This window comes from Xiphias gladius, chromosome 19 (assembly GCF_016859285.1).
Source record: "Xiphias gladius isolate SHS-SW01 ecotype Sanya breed wild chromosome 19, ASM1685928v1, whole genome shotgun sequence".
NCBI classification, from domain to species: Eukaryota; Metazoa; Chordata; class Actinopteri; order Istiophoriformes; family Xiphiidae; genus Xiphias; species Xiphias gladius.
The window spans coordinates 20,736,202-20,754,712 of record NC_053418.1 but is presented as its reverse complement, the minus strand read 5'-3'; the positions used below and the strand labels follow the sequence as shown (position 1 = coordinate 20,754,712).

At 39.1% G+C, this 18,511-nt stretch overlaps 1 protein-coding gene across 1 annotated transcript; it reads right to left on the bottom strand.

The window, feature by feature from the left end:
• Positions 1 to 6,239: 6,239 nt before the first annotated feature.
• tmc1 (transmembrane channel-like 1) lies at positions 6,240 to 16,511 on the bottom strand. The gene is made up of 20 exons (XM_040154717.1): positions 16,475 to 16,511; positions 14,691 to 14,714; positions 13,728 to 14,208; positions 13,416 to 13,610; positions 13,207 to 13,297; positions 13,034 to 13,115; positions 12,683 to 12,789; positions 11,723 to 11,821; positions 11,380 to 11,522; positions 11,151 to 11,295; positions 10,859 to 11,053; positions 10,294 to 10,473; positions 10,048 to 10,200; positions 9,077 to 9,205; positions 8,826 to 8,893; positions 8,432 to 8,671; positions 8,226 to 8,351; positions 8,003 to 8,081; positions 7,336 to 7,468; positions 6,240 to 6,463 (listed from the first exon to the last, which is right to left on the bottom strand). The coding sequence occupies exons 1-20, from the start codon at positions 16,509 to 16,511 to the stop codon at positions 6,240 to 6,242; spliced, it is 2,931 nt and encodes a 976-aa protein (XP_040010651.1).
• Positions 16,512 to 18,511: the final 2,000 nt, after the last annotated feature.

Genomic DNA, 18,511 nt, shown 5'->3' with positions numbered 1-18,511 from the left:
AAGATGTGCAAGAAATTTTGTTTATTGTGCTGGTCTTCTTGCTATTTATTTAGTTAAAAAGTGACCATTGGGTTATTTTTTATATTTTAATTTAGTGCTAATTAGCAAATGTTAGCATGATAACCCATTAAACTAACATTGCAAACATAGAAAACATTAAGCTGTGCCTGCTTAACATCAGAACGTTAGCATTTAGCTTAAGGCACTGCTGTGCTTCAGTATGGCCTCAAAGAGGCACTAGCATGAGTATAGAATCTAAGGGCCTGGTTTTGGTAGAAAAGAACTAGTTTGTTCAACGTGTTTTCCAAGCACATCTGAAAGCAAAATTGTTCAATAGCTGTTCTAAATGGCCACACTCGAAGATGGGGTGAAAAAGCCTGCAGTCATAGAGAGGGGGAGACACAATAATGTTTTAAATATAGGGGAAAAGGGGCACATTTTCAGACTTTCTGTACTGGAAAGTGTTGCACTCAGGGTACACTCAGAAAGTGCCAGAAATTTTTGGATGACAAAGAAAGCTAGAGATTACTTTCTCACAGCCACACAGTAGCCAATTGCTGTGTGAAGAGGGTGTGAATGTCAGATTGTTAGTTTTAGAAAGCTACAGAAATGGATGGACACAGACAGGTGGCAACTAGCTTGTGAGCAAAGTTGAGCATTTAGCAACTAAAGAGCCAGATGTTTCCCTCAGGAGTTTGGTAGAGACCAAAACAGAGCAAAAAGAGAGTGAATATTGGACTCGCCAGCTGTTTCTCTGGAATTGCTGGATGTGTAAGTTTGCTATATTAACTTATATGTCAATGTTGTGTTCACACCTTCTTTCTACTGCCCCAGAGAGGCCACATCAAAACAGTTACTGCAGGTTCAAAACATTTTGTTTAATAAATTTTTCTCGATGGCAGCATGGATTCTGCTGTCTGCCACAAGGAGTTGGAAAAAAAGAAAATTTTCAAGTCAAACACATAGTGGCTTTCAAAGAATTCAAAAACTTACCGTCAAGTGAAGGGAAGCGTTTGACAAATCTGTCCATCTGTCAGTCTGTCAGCACTATTTTGATAAGCTAAAGGCCAGCACTTTTAAAAGTTTTCTTTTACCTTCTATGCAGCACTTTGTCAAAATGTACTTCTCAAATTGAATTATTATATTAAATAATTTTCATGAGCAGACTTAAGAGTTATGGTATGGATTTGAATTCTTTTGTTAAAAAAAATGTTAAAATCCTCTTTCTTTACATTCAATAGACAGAACCAGTGGTTAGTTACTTTTTAAAGAAGCTAACTACCGGTTAATTAGCTAGCGATCTTGCAGCAAACTACCAAAACACTCCCAGTGAAACAATAGGAAGATTGTGGTGTCTCAGGATGTCTTGTCTTGTTGCCTTTGTTTTAAGGAGGTAGTAAATAATGGATGAACAAAGGAGGATTACACCATCCATCACAGCAGCCAGAAATCTTTATCACTAAAACTTGTTCACCATAACTGAACTGTCTTTTGTAAAACATCTGATAGGATGATGATATAACCTTCTCTGTCGCTCTCAGATGTTTTAAAGTTTCCCTCATCAACAATCAGATGCTGTTGATGTGCCACTTTAAAAATCAACCAGATATACTGTAAATGCCATATATTCAGGGAAACAAGTGTGTATTCTGTGTTGTAATAATAATGATGTTGTTTACAGTGTCTCATCTCCCTGAACGTATGGCACATAAAGTAACTTCATATCACCGGAGTCTGCCGGGAAGTCTGCATGAGACTGCATGGAGAAAGCCCATACGGGTGTGTGGAGCATGCAGGTAGGTGAGAGACAAGTCTCAAAGAATACTGCACCTGCTCAACTTGCCCTTCTTCTTTTTCTTGTCCTTCTCGCCATCTTTATTCCTCCCTTCTTTCCCTTTAACATTTCCCTTCTTCTCCTTATTCTGCTCCTCTTTCTCCTTTTTGGACACCACTCTCCCTCCTTTTTTCCTTTTCTCTCTGTCTTCTTCGCTCTCCTCATCGCTCTCCTCATTAGCAGCTCTCCTCCTGGAGGCTTTTGATCCTTTGCTTTTCACACTCCGGTTGTCTTCCTCATCATCTTCGTCACTGTCCCGGGGCTTAGCCTTCTTCTTTCGTCCTCTTTTCCGTGGTGCCTCATCCTCATCCTCCTCATCTTCCTCGTCATCACTGATCTGTTTGGCTCTACGCTGTGGCTTTGCTCTTCTATTTTTCCTTTTCCTCCTGGCCTCATCTGAGACACACATGTATACATTTATATACAAATGGCTGAAACTTTGATCCAGTGACACAATTTATATTACATTACAAAAAGTACAAAGAATAATGATAAAGAGTTGTAAAAAATGCCCTGGAATCTTTCAGTTGAGCTATCACAAAATAAAGGAGGAAATTTGGAAAACAATCAGTAATTTACACTCTTTTGTCCATCACACCATCACATTGTGACAAATCTTCAAGATATAGTCATATACTGACCAATGTAACTGGATCTCTGATGAAAAGCAGATGAAAATTGTCTCACAAAACTCACCTTCACTTCCACTGTCTAACACAGCATCAACCTCCATTCCAACTGGAACATGTGACCAAAAAACATGCAAACACAAATTCAGGTGATAAATCTCAAATAGGTATCCAGCATTCAAAACTGACTCAGTCATTATCAATATAATAAAAAAAGTTAAGTGTAAAAACTTGAAAATTGACTGTAAGGAAAAATATAAAAAATCTTCTCACCATCTTCAACCTTAACTGCAGCAAGGTTTTTCCGCTTTGGAGGCATTCTTCTGGGTCCTTTTTACTTATCTGTATCTTCTTTTTGTCCAGTTAGACCTCTTCTGCTCACTTCAGACTCTGCCTCGTCTCTACCCATGAGTCACTCAGTGTAAGCAGCTGATACACCTATAAAGATACTGTGTCAAAAATCCAGGACACACACCCACACACACACACACACACACACACACACACACACACACACACACACAAACACACACACATGTAGCAACGGGTGTGCCTCTGCTTAGTCTGTTCAAAGTCAGGGCTCCTTGACGACCGTCAAAGACACAGTCCATTAGATGATAATCAGGAGCCAGGGGAGAAAACAGAGTCAGACAATGCACTTGTCAGTCAAAATGCTAAGTGATATTTGACTAAAGCAAAGAGAGCACATATGCAGTCCACACACTTTAATCCCTGTATTTATTCAAATTCAACTTGTATTATTGCCATATAGTGTATGTGATAATAAAAGGGAAACAGCTCTGACACCAAAAACTGATAGTTGGACATTTGCAATCATTCAGTCATGACCTAGAAAGGAGACACCAGAGCAAATGTAGACATAAAGGTCAGGCTTCATTAAAGTTGGATGGAGGCTTAAGTAAGCCTGAGTGAAAAGTGAAACAACGCACTGTTTTTAAATATTGTACACAGTGTCCTGTGACTCATAAACAGTTTGGTGCAAGACTTACTGTACTCCATCGAATGAGTAATTTAAAAGAAATTGTTTTATTAAAGTCAGACAATTTTCAAGCTATTCATTAAAGGAGAGGTTCAAATTTTTTCAAGCCTATCCCAAAACAATATTCCAATGCCCATATGTACAATGAAAGAGTATCTGTTCCATGCAGTCAAATTCTCAAGTTCATAATGGCCATGGCCCTCTCCAAAGCATTTCCAATAAAAAGTGACGTGGATCAAAAGTCCAAAGTCACAGTTCTGTTTATAAAAAAACAACATTTCAAAGTTCATCTGAAGCTAATATGTGGCTTCAGTAGTCGGAGTTAGTCCAATTAGGTGGTTAGCCTTTTGTGTGAAATTTTGTCTTTGTGTTATCTTTCCACTGTGGCTCAACAAGGAAAGACAAATACGTAAGTTTGTACTAAAAGGACTGTAAGTTCTGAAAACACCCACTTGATTTGATTAACTCAGACTTTATATTGGCTTGGTCTAAACTTTTGAATCCATTTTTGCCATTGTTTAAAGACAGACTTAAAAAATGTGAACCTATCCTTTCATTAACTGTTTTTCTAGCACCATGGTGAAAGTGGAGCCTGAGGGATGAACAGTGTAGCCTGAATTGTCCATGTTTCAAACACTAAGATACAGGATCTACCTGTGTGGTTATGGTCAAATGTCAGATCTGACCTTTTGAATAATGCAGGAGGAAACAGGAGATGCTGGGACTGCTATCCAGCTAACACAGAGCGCAACACGCTGCCGGGAGGTTATATGAATGCTGGCTTGAGGGCTTGTACCTGAAAGACAAGCAAAGCCCTTGAGGTTGGAGTTTTTCATGTCCTCCTGTTCCAGCCCTTCCTCTTGCTCTTCCTCCTTATTGTCCCCCTCCACTTCCTGCAACCTTCCAAATCTCCTCTCCGTCATGCCTCCTTCTCACTATACTATACTTGGGCTAAGAGAAGGCTTAGATGGATTTATTCTTAAGCCCCATTAACTAAAAAGGGTCTAACTTTCCACCAGTTCACACTGAGGCTCAGTGCCTACCTTTAGTCTCCAAAGGAAAACTGGACACCATCCAGCAGTCAAATCAGTGCTTGTAGCGCCGCAATGTCTCACTCCTCCCTTCATTACCATTAGTGAATAAGAGATGCCCATCGTGGTAGAGCGGACATTGAGACATCCGGTAATGTGCAACCTGTCATGGCTCAGTTTTCTGCCACATTGTACCAGCATGGATTGAAGACTGGGACGGAGCCAAAACACAACTCCAGTAGGAGGGTGAAACAGCGGGCATCAGGGGGTTGGTATTACCTGGATAAATAAGAGCAAGGTAGACTATGACAGAGTCTCCAGTATACAGCGGAGATGGAGGGCTTACGTGTCTCCTTATCAGAGTCTCCTGAGTCTTCATTAAATAATGTGATTGAGAATCCTTGGCTCATGATGAAAGAGTAAAGCTTTTACTTCATCCTCTGGATCTCAAATAACTACAGAATTAATACTTAATGTTTGCCTGCCACCAATTGATCATGAGCATCAATGGAAGAGGATCTGATTGGCACTGTGATTTAATGTCAGTGGCATTATGAGCTTGTTGACTTATTGTCTTAAATGATTTAGACACAACACTGTATTCCTCAGGGTAACCCTTACATTGCCTAGATCTTGAATTTCAATTAAGTCTGTACAGGACAAGACTTCCAGTGACTTATCAATATATAGAATTGCAGGTTAATAAAATTGAACTGATGAGACAACACCATTATTTTTAGATTTGACTGACAGGTGATTGGTTGATTGATTTACTGGACCACCCAGTGCCACCCAGTGGCTGGGACACACTGGACTCCTGAGGTGTGTTTTCCAAGTCGAGAGCCCACCCAGTGTTGCAGCTATATTATACAGCTAAAAAACAGATTTAAGTTGAGTGTGTAAGCCCAGCCAGAGATGAGTGATGATTGTTTTACGCCTAGCTAGCTAGGTTAAGTGGCCCCCATGTCTAATGAATTGTTTAATACTTCCCAGTCACAGGTCCGGAGACAGCTGCGCTCAGTGTCTGAGAGGCCAAGAGAAAAATATATGTCATTGTGGTTTAAAATGATTATAGTTGTGAATATAAGTGGACTCATTGGTTAGGAAATTGACAGAGGTTAACAACCAAAGCTAAAGCAGGGTTATTGCAGGGTTATACATTTTTAAAGACAAAAAGGATGTATAGAATTAATCAAAAATAAATGAAAGCAAATTTTAAAAAGTAACATCTTCATGTTTAATTCAGCCATTTCAAAACATTTCATAAAATAATACCTTTGGAGTGATGAGCTGCTTTGATACGAAAGATTAGGCCAGGCAGAGATGGAAAGCAACCTGCACACCTGTCTGTTGCCAAAATAGCATAAAATCACATCTATATTTTTCCTGTAGTGTATGCTGCAGAGAAAGACCATTTTCAACTTATTCAAATTTCAAATTTATACTGCAGATTTAATTTACAAATTTACTGGTTAGTGGTTTCAGAAGACACTGACAGATAAAAGAACCATTATGCAACATTTAAAGAAAATTATATTCTGCTCTTGTTAATATTCATCTAGTAAAACAAAACAACAACTGCTACTGTAATTTGAAGTGCTTACAGTGTCTCTTTTATCATGAATTCACAGTTTTAAACTCACTACTCTCACTACTCTCAGTTAGCACTGTGCATCTAAACATCACTTTCTCAATAAAGTGCTTTGTTTTGAGGCTCATTTGCTGATTAGCTTTTTTTCACCCCCTTAGTGTCTCTGCAGGCTCGGCACCCTGTACATCCTGGGTTCACTTTGCCGAGAGAAACCAGGAAGGTACCCAGGAACCCCGTGGTTGCCGGGGTGATAGGTCCTGGGGATAGGGGTTCTGGTGGCTGGAGGTTGCCATTCATGGTCTCCAGCAGGAGGACGAGGGTTGCGTCCAGTCCTACTAAGATACAGCCTCTGATTATTGCCATAGTTTTCTTCCCCATCTCCTAAAAGAGAAGGTAGAAATAAGAGAAGTGTGTCATTTCAGATGTGGTCAGAAAATAACGACACAGCTTATTAACATACAGTAGAAAGTAAAATCCACTGGCCTGCCAGCTTGACTGAAAACACTTGTAGCTATAAGCACCAGCTTTATCAGCTGCATACCTAGCTGCAGCTAGTTTTCATCATAAAACTGCAGCAGCCCTTGCAGGTAATGTTAATCATCTACTGTATATACTGTACTGCAGACTGCTGTGGCATCAATACATAAACTCTTGTTACCGTAGCTAAAGCATTTTAGCCGACGAGCCTAAAATGACATGAAATGCTGTGTGGGGAAAATATAAAAAAAAGTAAATAAGTTAGATAAATTATTGTGCGCGCGGATTAAAAAAAAGAAGCAGGAAAATTAAGAAATTGTAAAATAAAACAAGCTATTGAAAGAAAAAGAGGGGAAGTAAAGTTTTAATTTATTTTTATCAAATGATTTCTGGTAAAAAAAAAAAATCAAATTTTTGCTATTCTTTACCAAAAGGAGTTTAAAGGAAAAGTATAAAGGTTTGTATTTCATCATATATTCAATTTTGATTATTATGGCAGTATATATAATTAATGTATTCAATTATAGTTTTGACTCTTCAAATTATCTTCTTACTACATTTTGTAAGTTTTGGGCCTCCATAACTAGAGACCAGAACCAAATTTCCTAAATGAAGGCAGAATAACATGAATCTTGACATGATGAATTAGTGACTTAGTCTTACAGTTGAACAGGTTTTTTTTTTGTTTGTTTTTTTTACACTGGATATTTTTTATCCTGTGATAAATATCCTTTTAATTCTTTTTCCTTTTTTCCAGAATTGAAAAGTCTCACTCTCTTGGTCTTGTAGTGAAACGTTGTTGTTTTGTTGCTCTGCAGCCTGTGATGTTTCTTTTCTGGCCTCGTCCAGATCCATTTGTGCCTTCAGCGCTGCTCGTTTGTTCTTCTTCTTGTTTTCCTCATTTTGCTTGAAGGGGACACACAAGCAATTATGATCTTAGAAATGTAGAAGAAATCATAAGGAAATGTGCATCAGTTATTAGATTACTTTTATTCAGCTTCTGCATTTGACAAGCAACACAATGATGAGTGTTAATTGCCGAACCCTCTGGTTTTGGGGCACAAATGAGCTGTTACTCTGCTGCTCTCTGCTGGAGTGACGATACTAATACAACTACACTGGTCACAGTGTGAAACCACAGGTGCCTCAGGTGGTCTATTCGTGCATCCACACACTGTTGGGAAGTTTCAAAGCTGCTAAAAAAGCAAACAATTAACAAACGTGAAGGATCCTGAGAATTTTTACTTTTGCTTGCCTAGAAACTCAATATTTGCTCTAAATTCAGAAATTTTGTTCATTCATAAAAAAATTTCCAACCTTGTCACTTGACTATGAGAATTTTCAATTGTAATCTTTGCTTATTCCAGTGTATTCAAAAGTGCATAAAAGCTAGAGTACTGGTGCTGATGAGAGGAAAAACAAAGGCTAATTTCAGGCTACCGTTTGTAGTTTTTTCTTCAGTTCCACATTAGCTTCTTTGTAGCTTTTGGATGTGGATTGCAAGTAATAGATGGCTAGTCTGAAAAGTAAAATAACAGATTATTATTATCTAAGAAACTTGAACTTTATGACTAAAAGGAAATGATGACAACATGCAAAATAGCTTAAACTGAGCGAAAAGTACATATTCATGCAGTCTGCTGCTGAGTGTTTGCTGACTCACACCATAAGCAATATGAAGGGTAGCACTAGTCCAGGGTTAGAGGCATAGCTGAACACTTTACTGAACCAGGCAGGGAAGTCGGACTCCAGCGTCTCTTGGATCACATCAAACATTCGTTTTTTCCCACTAAGGAGAAGAGAATGATTGTGAGAGAAAGTCAAGTAATCAAATTGTAAAAGCCAGATCACTTGAACAAGCATCATCACCTGAAGGGTCCACAATCAAAAGAAGGAGGAATGGTGACGATGGTGTAGATGGCAGGCAGAGTGGACAGGAAGAGGATGACCAGCAACATGGCCATGTAAAAGTTGTTGGAGCCAGAGGCCTTGAAGACTCTTTCCTGTGGCACATTACAGCACATCACAGCCCAGCACTGCAGGTACATGGACACATGGAGGCGGAGGACATTCAGGGCAGGTAGGCAGGGGGCATAGAAAGCCCCCATCCTGGAGGAAAAGGGAAAGAGGGAGTGGAAGACAGGCTGAAAGTACAGCTCACCATCACTCATTAGTTTTCCATTATACCAGTGCTGCAAGTTGTAAAGAAAACACAAAAATGAGATGTGCTTAAATTTAAATCAAACTAGTGTCATTTTCCTACCATATCATTCCTTGATTGAAGATCAGGCCCAGGACATTCCCACTGACATCAAACTCAGAGTAGGAAGGCTTTCACAAACAACACAAAAAAGACAAAAAATAACTCTGCTGTGACTCATATTTTCAGAGCCAGTACTTCAACTCACCTCTAGAAAAAGGTGCACTTTTTTAATGTTTAATGACAAATAAATTAAGCACTCCGTTGAATTTCAGTGGCACAGTCACTGTGATCAGTTAGAAGGGATGACTCACGAATCCAGCCTCCAGGTCCCAACACCAGCAGTAGTTGAGAAAACGAACAAGCACAGCTCTCAGGAAATCACCAATCAGCAGCGTGATGTAGGTTGTCATGGTATCAGATATGATCAGCCGGACAAACTCCTGCATAGGATGAAGCATTCATATATGATATAATACACATAGATATCAATATGTGATAGTAATATTATACTGTAATGCTGTTGATCATTTAACAGAGATAATTGTTTAAAAGAAAGAATAAATGTTTTTCTGTCATGTTTGCCTCATGATCACCTGAGGTTATTCTCTTTTATTTACTACTTTTTTACTGAGTAAATCTCTAAATATCTAACAAGCAAGTTTACGTTAGTTTACCATGTTTATTGTCTATAAGATTTCTAAGCATAAAATGCAACTGTATGTCCTACCCAACACAAAATACACTGTATGTCATCTTTACTTCTAACCTTAAATCACCTGAGCTTCGGTTTTACCTCCTTTGCATTTTACACATTTCTCAAAGCAACATTTCCATTAGAAAATAAAAAAAACAGTTTTGATTATGGTGTCAAGCAACGCAATTTATGGTAACCTAAAGTTGTCGATAATAAATAAATTGTGACATAATCTGGTAGATTTTTTAAATTCCAGTAAAAAGTGTCTATTAAAAATGGCTGCCCACTAATTCAGACAAAATCAGCAGCCAAGTCCCATAGTAACTGCCTGTGCCATGTTTGTGTCGATTGACAGACAATGACTAAGTAATGAAAAGGGACATTTTAAGATAAAATGGTCATTGGGAAAATGCCGTTGTCAAATGTCAACCGACTTTGGATAAAGCAGATTTTATATTACACATTTTGTTTGTATTCATTCATATGATTATTTCATAAGCAGTCACTTTGAGTGACACAACTTTATGCTGTAACAACACTTACATCATACAGTTACATAATACTTCACAAACACACATGCACACTGACCTGCCCCACCATAGTCTCCCAGCAGGGCCCTCTGGGCACATCAGCGGGTTGGATAGGGATGGGTGGAGCGGTGCTGTTTTCTGATACCGTGCCGTTGTAAAGACTGGATTCCCACGTGGTTATATTAAACTTTACGATCTTTTCCTCTTCCCTCTGAGACATACATACAGATACACACACACTTCATATTGACTATAATGTAACAACACAAAAGTATCTCACACATCCACACATACTAGTTCTCACTTTGAGGTTGATCTCATCCATGAGTGCAATGATGAAGGTGTAGAGGTTTCCCAAGAAGAGGGCAAAGATGCGACCCAGCTGCCACTGCAGGGCGACACGAGGGTGGTAGTTCTCCAGGGAGCTGATGACGTCAAACAGCATGGGGCAGAACATGCCCAGTAATGACATGACCATGTTCACCTGAGGAACACATGGGCCTTAGACTCAAGAAAGCTCACATCGCATGTGAGGACACTAAAGTACAGCATACAAATTGTATTCATATTGAAAAAGTAACAAATAAAGTATACTCAAAGCAGTCAGCGTGCAAACTGAAAAGCTTAGAATTTTGCGTGTGCGACTCATGTACACTATTCCTCTGCAAAGTAATGCACTAAGAGAAGGGAGAAGTTGCTATTCTTAAAATGATAGTGTAGTCCTAGTGCTTTAAAACCATATATCACACAGCTCTATATAATGAACTAGCTAAAGTCTTGACTACTACTAATATGATTCATATACTTTTTTTCGCGTTATTCTGTCTCTCTGATCCCCTGTCTCTCCATCTCTCCTTTCTCATTTCTACCTCATTCCTTTCCCACCAGGTGTGATTCTCCAGTCCATCTAGAGCAAACTTCTGAGAGCGACGCACTACAAAGTAGATGAGGTATCCACTTCCTGCTAAGCAGCACAAGACCAAGAAGTTGGCCAGCACCCTCAGAAAGCGAGTCAGATGGATGTTGTCATCTTTTCGGCTCTCTTGCTCCTCTAAGATTGCTTCCTGGAGAGGTCGAAGAAGGGATATACATTATCTAGATGATTGTATTATAAATAGCAGTACTTATTATACTGGAACACCAACAGTCAGCTGCACTGACCTTGAAACTGGTGGTGATGGAGGCAAACTTATTGTCTGCAGTTTCAGGGTTTCCTATCAAGAAGTCCCAACTGGTGAACATCTTCCAGCTGAAATTAAAGCTGTTATCATCTCCAACCCCTGACTCATTCGCATTACGGGCCATCCTTTAATCAGAAATAACCACAGATTAAGTAGAACATTGTGTCTCAAAGAGATTAATTAGTTGTTTGTAGTAATAATAAACTTACGTTCTTATGACCACCATATAGCTATAGGCCACTGTTCCCACACCAACCAGGAAGTACGACAGAGGCATACGGAACTTGAGCCAGCCAATAGCACGCTGGTTGTTGTAGAAACCGTAGAAGAGGACTGAATACTGAGCGTAACCCTGTGGATAAAAATTGTAGTTGCAGTAAAGTCACAGATTTTTTCACATTTGTAAGTATCGGTAGCACTTGGTGATGTTCTTTCAAAACTTTGGGCTACAATACATCTTTATTTTAAAACTGGCACCCAGAAACATGTAACAAAGCAACATATAATGCTATTTAAAGTGTGTGAGGTGTTGCACACATGTTGTCAACTGACCCCACAGTCCCATAAGACAGCAAAGTCCATGGCACTGGCCTCCTCAGCCCTGGGGACAGTCTTTCTTGGAATGCTGCCATAGGGTCTCCCCATTAATGCCTGTAATAATAATAATAATAATAATACATTTTCACTTCGTAGGGGAAAAATTGAATTTCGAGCTGTATTCTAGACACAATGGGAAGCCAATCTTGTAGTTCCGTCAAAAGCTGAGCAGCTGCATTTTGGAGTAATAGCAGACATTTTATTCCTTTTTTACTGGGTGTGGAATATAGAGAGTTACAGTTATCCTGACAGGATGAAATAAAGGCATGAATAACAAAAATTATATGATTTTAGATATGCTTCGTAACTGGTAAAAGCAGGACAGAATAACCCCTTTTCCTTGGTTTTCATGGTTCAGAACTGAATCAAAAAGGACTCCCAAATTTCTGGCGGAAAGCTTGGTATTGCTTGGCATGATGTCAAGTTTTCAATTAACTCTGATCATCAGGCTGGGTGGGGCAAATATAACTATCTCAGTCTTATTCTTGTTAAGCTGGGGAAGGTTACAAGACACCCAACACTTGATATCCTCAAAGCAGTCTTTTAGGCCAACCAAACTTAAAGAAACAGTAGGATTGAGAGGAAGATATAATTGTGTATAATCAGTGTAAAAATTAAACAGTGTGTTGTGTCTACTAATTATATGACCAAGGGGAAGCATGAAGATTGAGAAGAATAAGGGCCCAGATTCGACCCTTGAGGTACACTGCAAGAAAGGCTCATAGATGAGGAAATGAAGCTACCTAGTTCAACAGAAAAATGCCTGCTAGAGAAATAGGTCTTAGAAATAAGCAGGACAGAGGAGAGTTATCAGAAAAAAAACTTAACAACATAACAGAATGAACTAAGAAATATAAATAAGAACCATACTACAAATGCGCTACAAGGAAATAATGGTGAAAAAATACGCCATACCTCTGGCACCATAACCAGGCCAAAGGTCAGACCAAACAAGATCATGTTGATGCCATACATCCACCTCAGGAAGATAAAGTAAGAGGCAACTGAGGAGCCAAAATGACCTAAGAAGCAGAGGGAATAAATATGAGGACAATCATTACTATTACTAATACTTAAACCTAAAACCAGAGAAAATAAAGTGAGACCTGCAAAATATGTGAACTAAATGTACAACTACTCGGGAACCATACGTTTGTTATTGGCTTGCATAGTTTTATTATACTTTTTTAGCCTGGAAAACTAGAAATAAAACCTGAGGTTATTAGGGAAAGGAGTATTTTGGAAAAAAAGATAAAACAAATCTACTTTCAATCTCCTTTATTTTCATCTCCCATGGAATGCAGGCAGTTTTGAAATTTTCAAAGTCCCGTTGGAACTTCATCCATTTCTAATAAAAAGAAATTAAATAAAAATGCATCATAGAGTCTTTTACATTATTTAGTGATATTATAAATAAATCAAAGTCAGTGATTCCTTGCCTTGGTCATCATGACCTTGTAGGCATAGAGCTTCCTGCCTTTCCCTTTCCCCAAAGCTCCCTCATATTTCTCCACAAACTCCTGGGACTCCCTGTAAGAAAGCCGGCATTTGATTAAAAGATTCATTGGTGAAACCTGGAATTGCAGCTGAGAACTCAGGGGAATCTGATCATTTCAGTACCTTACTCATCAGTAAGAAAGTAATGTACCGTAAAGTGACAAGTTTCTTTTTCATTGGCCAGGGTTTTCCCCTCAGACTTTGGATCAGTTTCTTCCTCTCATCCACTGCCTCCTTCAGCTTCTCCAGCTCCTCCGGTGACAGACACTCTGGCCTCACCTCCTTCTCCTCATAATCCTCTTCTTCATTCTCTTCATTTTCTTCCTCACTTGCCTCCTGCGCTGAACTGAGGCACAGAGGAGCAGTGCGTTTAATGTCTTTGCACCTTTCTTGTGAGCACAATACAATAGTTTTCTTTAGTAAGAAACCACAAATAAGGTGAATTTGTGAGATAATACTGTACCTTGTTTCAACTACTTTTTTGTGCTTTTTCTTCTTCACTTCCTGTGCTTTCTCTTTTACCTTATGTTTACCTCCATCTTCCTCTTTCTCTTCTTTTTTGGCAGGTCTATGATTATTTTTTCCCTTGGCATTTCTTTCTTCAGCTTCTCCCTCTATGTCCTCTTTCTCTTTTTTTTTGGTTTTATCATTTTTTAAATTCTTCCCTGTTTTCATTGTCTTACCACTTTTTATTATGGTGTGCTCCTCCTCGTCTCGCTCTCTTCCTTTTGCTTCTTGATCATTTTTAACTCTCTTTCTCCTGCCTCTTTCTCTTTTCTCAAGCCTGGCCTGCAATTCCTCTTCCCCTTCTCCTGCTTCTTTACATGCTCGTTTCCTCCTCCTATTTCCCTTCTTCTTATTCTTTCTATCAGCATCCCTTCTTTTTCTTCTGTGTCTTTCCCTCTTATGTTCCTCTTGAAAAGTGGAAACCTCATCCTCGTCACCTGTAGTAAAAACGTAGATGCTGTGTTTATTCAGTGGTAGAATTAGCATTAATATACTGCACAGATTATTCACACACGCATAATTCTCTCTGCGGTGCTATAAACCAATAATCACACATAATTATCATGCAGTATTATGGTGTCATAATCCTGTGATATTGTAGACACAGGTCATGACTGAAGGGCAAATAGGAGCGTACATATTATACAGGACTGTGTATGTAAAAAAAGAACTCCAGTCAATGAGCTGGTAGAGCAGCAAGGCCAGATGGGTCTATGGTCGGCAAAGACAGTGGAGCTTCTGAGAGAAGTGAAGGAATAATTTGTCAAAGAAGTATACACTAAAGACAAAAAAGGGATCTAGGTAGAGGAAGAAAATGGAAAGAGACTCCTCTGCCTTTCTAATACCTTGTAGAGTAGAGATAGTCTGAACCAAATGGTGCATCAGTGATTAATATTATGATATAAGAGAACCCACTCACCTGCAGACTCCAGCCCAATGTAAACTGTGGAACAGACATAATTACACTGTCAAAATGAAAAGTTAAAAAAAATTTTCCAAAAAAATGTTCTGACTTTGAATGTTCACTATTTTCAGCTTACAAGAAGTTGGAGTTAATTTGTTATGTTACATTGTTACAACTTGGAACTTCTTCTTCAGTTCATTTTTCTTTTTCTTTTTTCTTTTTTCTTCAGAATCTAATAAGTGAAAATAGCTCGTATGGGTACGTTGTGTCCTCTAGAAGTTTCAGTTTATTCTTACACTTGACCTCAGAACTTGATTAAAATGTAGCATTATTGAGTGATGCCTCCTGAGCCATGGCATCAAATCCTTGCATCTTTCGCTGCATTGCCTACAGATACAGTCAGATCCTAAGGAGGGCTGTTAAATGAGGCAAAACTTCATAACTTCTCCATCTTCATCATGGTTTACATTGTTTTAATTTTTATCCCAGAGAAGACCATGTGATTCATCTGAGACACATGTAAAACTAGACACATAACAGCCTCCCTCCTTAATTCTTCAAATTAGAAAATATAAAGCTTTTTTTTGAGAATTTTAACCCATAAAAATGCTATTAAGCTACCTGTGTTTCTAAATCAAATGCACCAATTTGATTTGACGAGTCAAGTGAACGATCAGTTGGACATTTATTTAACTCATTATTTTAGGTCACACAATGAGACTCATATTATAAGTTCTGAGAGTGAGAACTAGAAAATTGTAAGTGAGGTCAATGCTGAAGTAATCATAAAAGAAGAGTTTATTCATTGTAGTTCACAATGCTTTCACAGTGGATTCCTTTTTCTTTATACATAGTTGCATTGCATTACCAACCCCTGCCTTCTCTGATGACCTCAACTTTATAAATCCTTTCCATTTATTATATCTTTAACACGAGCCTGAACCCCTTTCTCTGGCAGAGCTTAGTCTACTTTATTGTGTACCTGGCACTATTGTCCTGCTTTAAAGGGGGATAAAGAGGACAACAAAAAGGACCACTGACAAACCTAACAGATATTTATGTAGTCGGCCCTTTGATGTGTGTCCTTAGTGTAACCGGAGTGGCCAGCACACGGGTCATTACGGCCATGTGCAGCAGAGGGGCACAAAAGGGACAAACAATGGTCTAATGAAGGGAGACGGGGTGGCCAAGCCCACAAGGACGGGGGAGACAGCCGAGGGCCAGAGGCCAGCTTCCAAATATGCAGCAGAGTGAGTGGGATGCAAGAAATTAGTGTATGAATATGTTTGTGGTGGTGGATGGGTGGCCTTGTCTTGATCGTGACACTTAGAAATTCAGTGGAAATAGCTGTAAGGTTTTTCACTTGTAGGTTCTATTCATATTACTGAAATTAAGGCTCTATTAACCTTAATAAATTGGAATGGTCTTGTCCAAAAATAGGCTCAAAATAGTCTCATACATCGGCTGCAAAGGACAAGCCCACACAGAGCAGCAAGTAAATGTAAATAACAAACAGAACACAGTTATCAGAACTATATCATAAACAAACTACACAGACAGAACCCAAAGGGCCTTGCTTTATCTAAATTTTCAATATTATTTTCTCTTAATGACCATGTTGCCATGAACTACAAATTGAAGATCATTTATGGCAGATTATGGCAAGTAAATCTATCAGTATTTTATCTAAACAGGGACAAAGAATGAATGTCCTCTATAAACAAAAGTCCTGCGTCATAAAATGTGTAAACCAAAATAGCAATTTGGTCATGGAAAAATAAAGATGATCATGGTCTTACTGTCATTCTCAGAGGTGATCAGACTGTCTCGAGGCATCCTCCTCTCATGGTCTTGTATCTCCTACAACAGTCGTCCCAGCATCCAGTGGAAATGTGAAGTCGAAATGAGGCTGCAGGGTTTCAATTGGCTCTCTCCTGCTGCATCTTTAGAGGAAAGAATGCAGCCTATCCAAGCACACACACACACTGCCATGGGAATGAAGAGTGTGTGTTTTTGTGAATATGTGTGTGTGTGTGTGTGTGTGTGTGTGTGTGTGTGTGTGCGTGTAGAGGGGCGTGTACATGATGAGCAACTCGCATGATAAGTTTACTTTTTCGTTGCCACCCATCGACCTGAAACAGGGACAATGACAGCATGGAAACCCTAGAGCCACGCAATTTCACTAGCGATCAATTATTCAGAACAGTTATGACTGCCTTTATACAGCTGTGTGTGTGTTTGCGAGTGATTATGAGTGTGTGTGTGTGTGTGTGTGTGTGTGTGTGTGTGTGTGTGTGTGTGTGTGTGTGTGTGTGTGTGTGTGTGTGTGTGTGTGTGTGTGTGTGTGTGTGCCAGACAAAAACATGATGGCTTTGAGAGCAGCAGCCCTGAATAAGGGTCATGGCTCTTCTGTTTTTATGGTATCATAACAGATGAATCAGCTGTTAGGGCTCACTGAGAAGTGTAATTCAAAAATCACATTCACCTCCTTTAGCTCAATGGTCTCATGGTCCACGACTTGCTTTTCTTCATGAAATAAGGGTGATTTCTACCTTGCATTTTCATCGACGTACAGATGGTTTTCCGATTTGGTTTATTCACATACCCAGCAGTTATTTTCCTTCTGGTCCAACATACTCACCCACATCCTGGTCACCTCTAAATGAGCCCATATGACTAAAACTAGCGATATTAATCTATGCAAAGCACCAGTAAAGAAGTGAATAAAAGGGGACCATGATACTGATCCTTGACCAACTATTTCTTTAAATTTGCTTTTCATTTTTTAAATTTGCTTCCCTAAGTGTCTCACAGGTTTGTGTAAAAATAACTATACTGTAGGCCAGTCTGTTACTCTTATCCTCAAAATAATGGTATATATTTATCTGTGAGTGGTGCAGATTTTTCTGACTGTAAAACCATTCTTCTGTCCCTGTCATATGAAACTAGAATAAATCCCAAAACTGACATTTCACATTGTGGTGAAGAATATGAAATAGGTCACAGATATTGTCTCAGTCTTGTGTGTCTGAGGCGGTTTCTGGACTAATTCTGCCATATGACACTGAAAACATGTGTTTGTGTGTATGCTTGTATAATAATTTTGTAGTGAAAAAAATCTAGTCACCTTAAGGAGACTCGCCTCCAATTCACAGACAAAAGGCTGGTCCCTACAAAGGAAAACATTACATTTTAGGGTTCATATGTGTTTTATGGTGAAGGTTAGGTGTTGGTTAAGTTTAGTATTAGGATTGTTTTGCATTGAGAAGTATGTTATATGTTGTTTCATTGTTATACTAATTCCTTGGAGACTTACCCCGACCTGAATTCGTTTCTCTTAAGGTTTGGGGGGAGAAGTAAGAGTTTGACAAAAAGAAGAAAATGTAATGTTCACATTTTAGAAGTCTATGTGTGCAGAACAAACCATGTGACCGATTGAAACATCAGCGTTAATGCCGAATTAAAATCCTGGAATTTTTCACTTTGAAAAAATCACATAAAATGAGGCCAAGGTGCTGTGCATAAAGCTGCAGTATGTAAGAGAAAGGCAAAGAGGTGAGGGCCAACCCAATATACCTGTAGAGGGCGATGTTGCTTTATACTGGTATGTGTAGGAAGCGACACCTCTGCCCTGGTAAAGATGATATTTATCTTTAACAGACTCCTTGTCTGCATGTGTGCCTGTGTATATTTGTGCTTGCACGTGCGGAGAAAGCCAGTGTCACAGACATGTAACCATGTTTGTGTACATGCACTTCAACTCGTGTAGGAGAGATATCAATTTCCCAGTGCTGAAGTTAGCCGCAGCTTCGAGGAATCATTCAAGGGAGAGAGGA

Coding starts and splice junctions, on each gene's coding strand:
- tmc1 (XM_040154717.1), bottom strand. CDS start 16,511: ATGCCTCGAGACAGTCTGATCACCTCTGAGAATGACA. Junction 13,116..13,206: donor ACAAGGTCATGATGACCAAG/GCAAGGAATCAC, acceptor TCTTTTTATTAG/AAATGGATGAAGTTCCAACG. Junction 7,469..8,002: donor TGAAGAAAAAACTACAAACG/GTAGCCTGAAAT, acceptor GTCCCCTTCAAG/CAAAATGAGGAAAACAAGAA.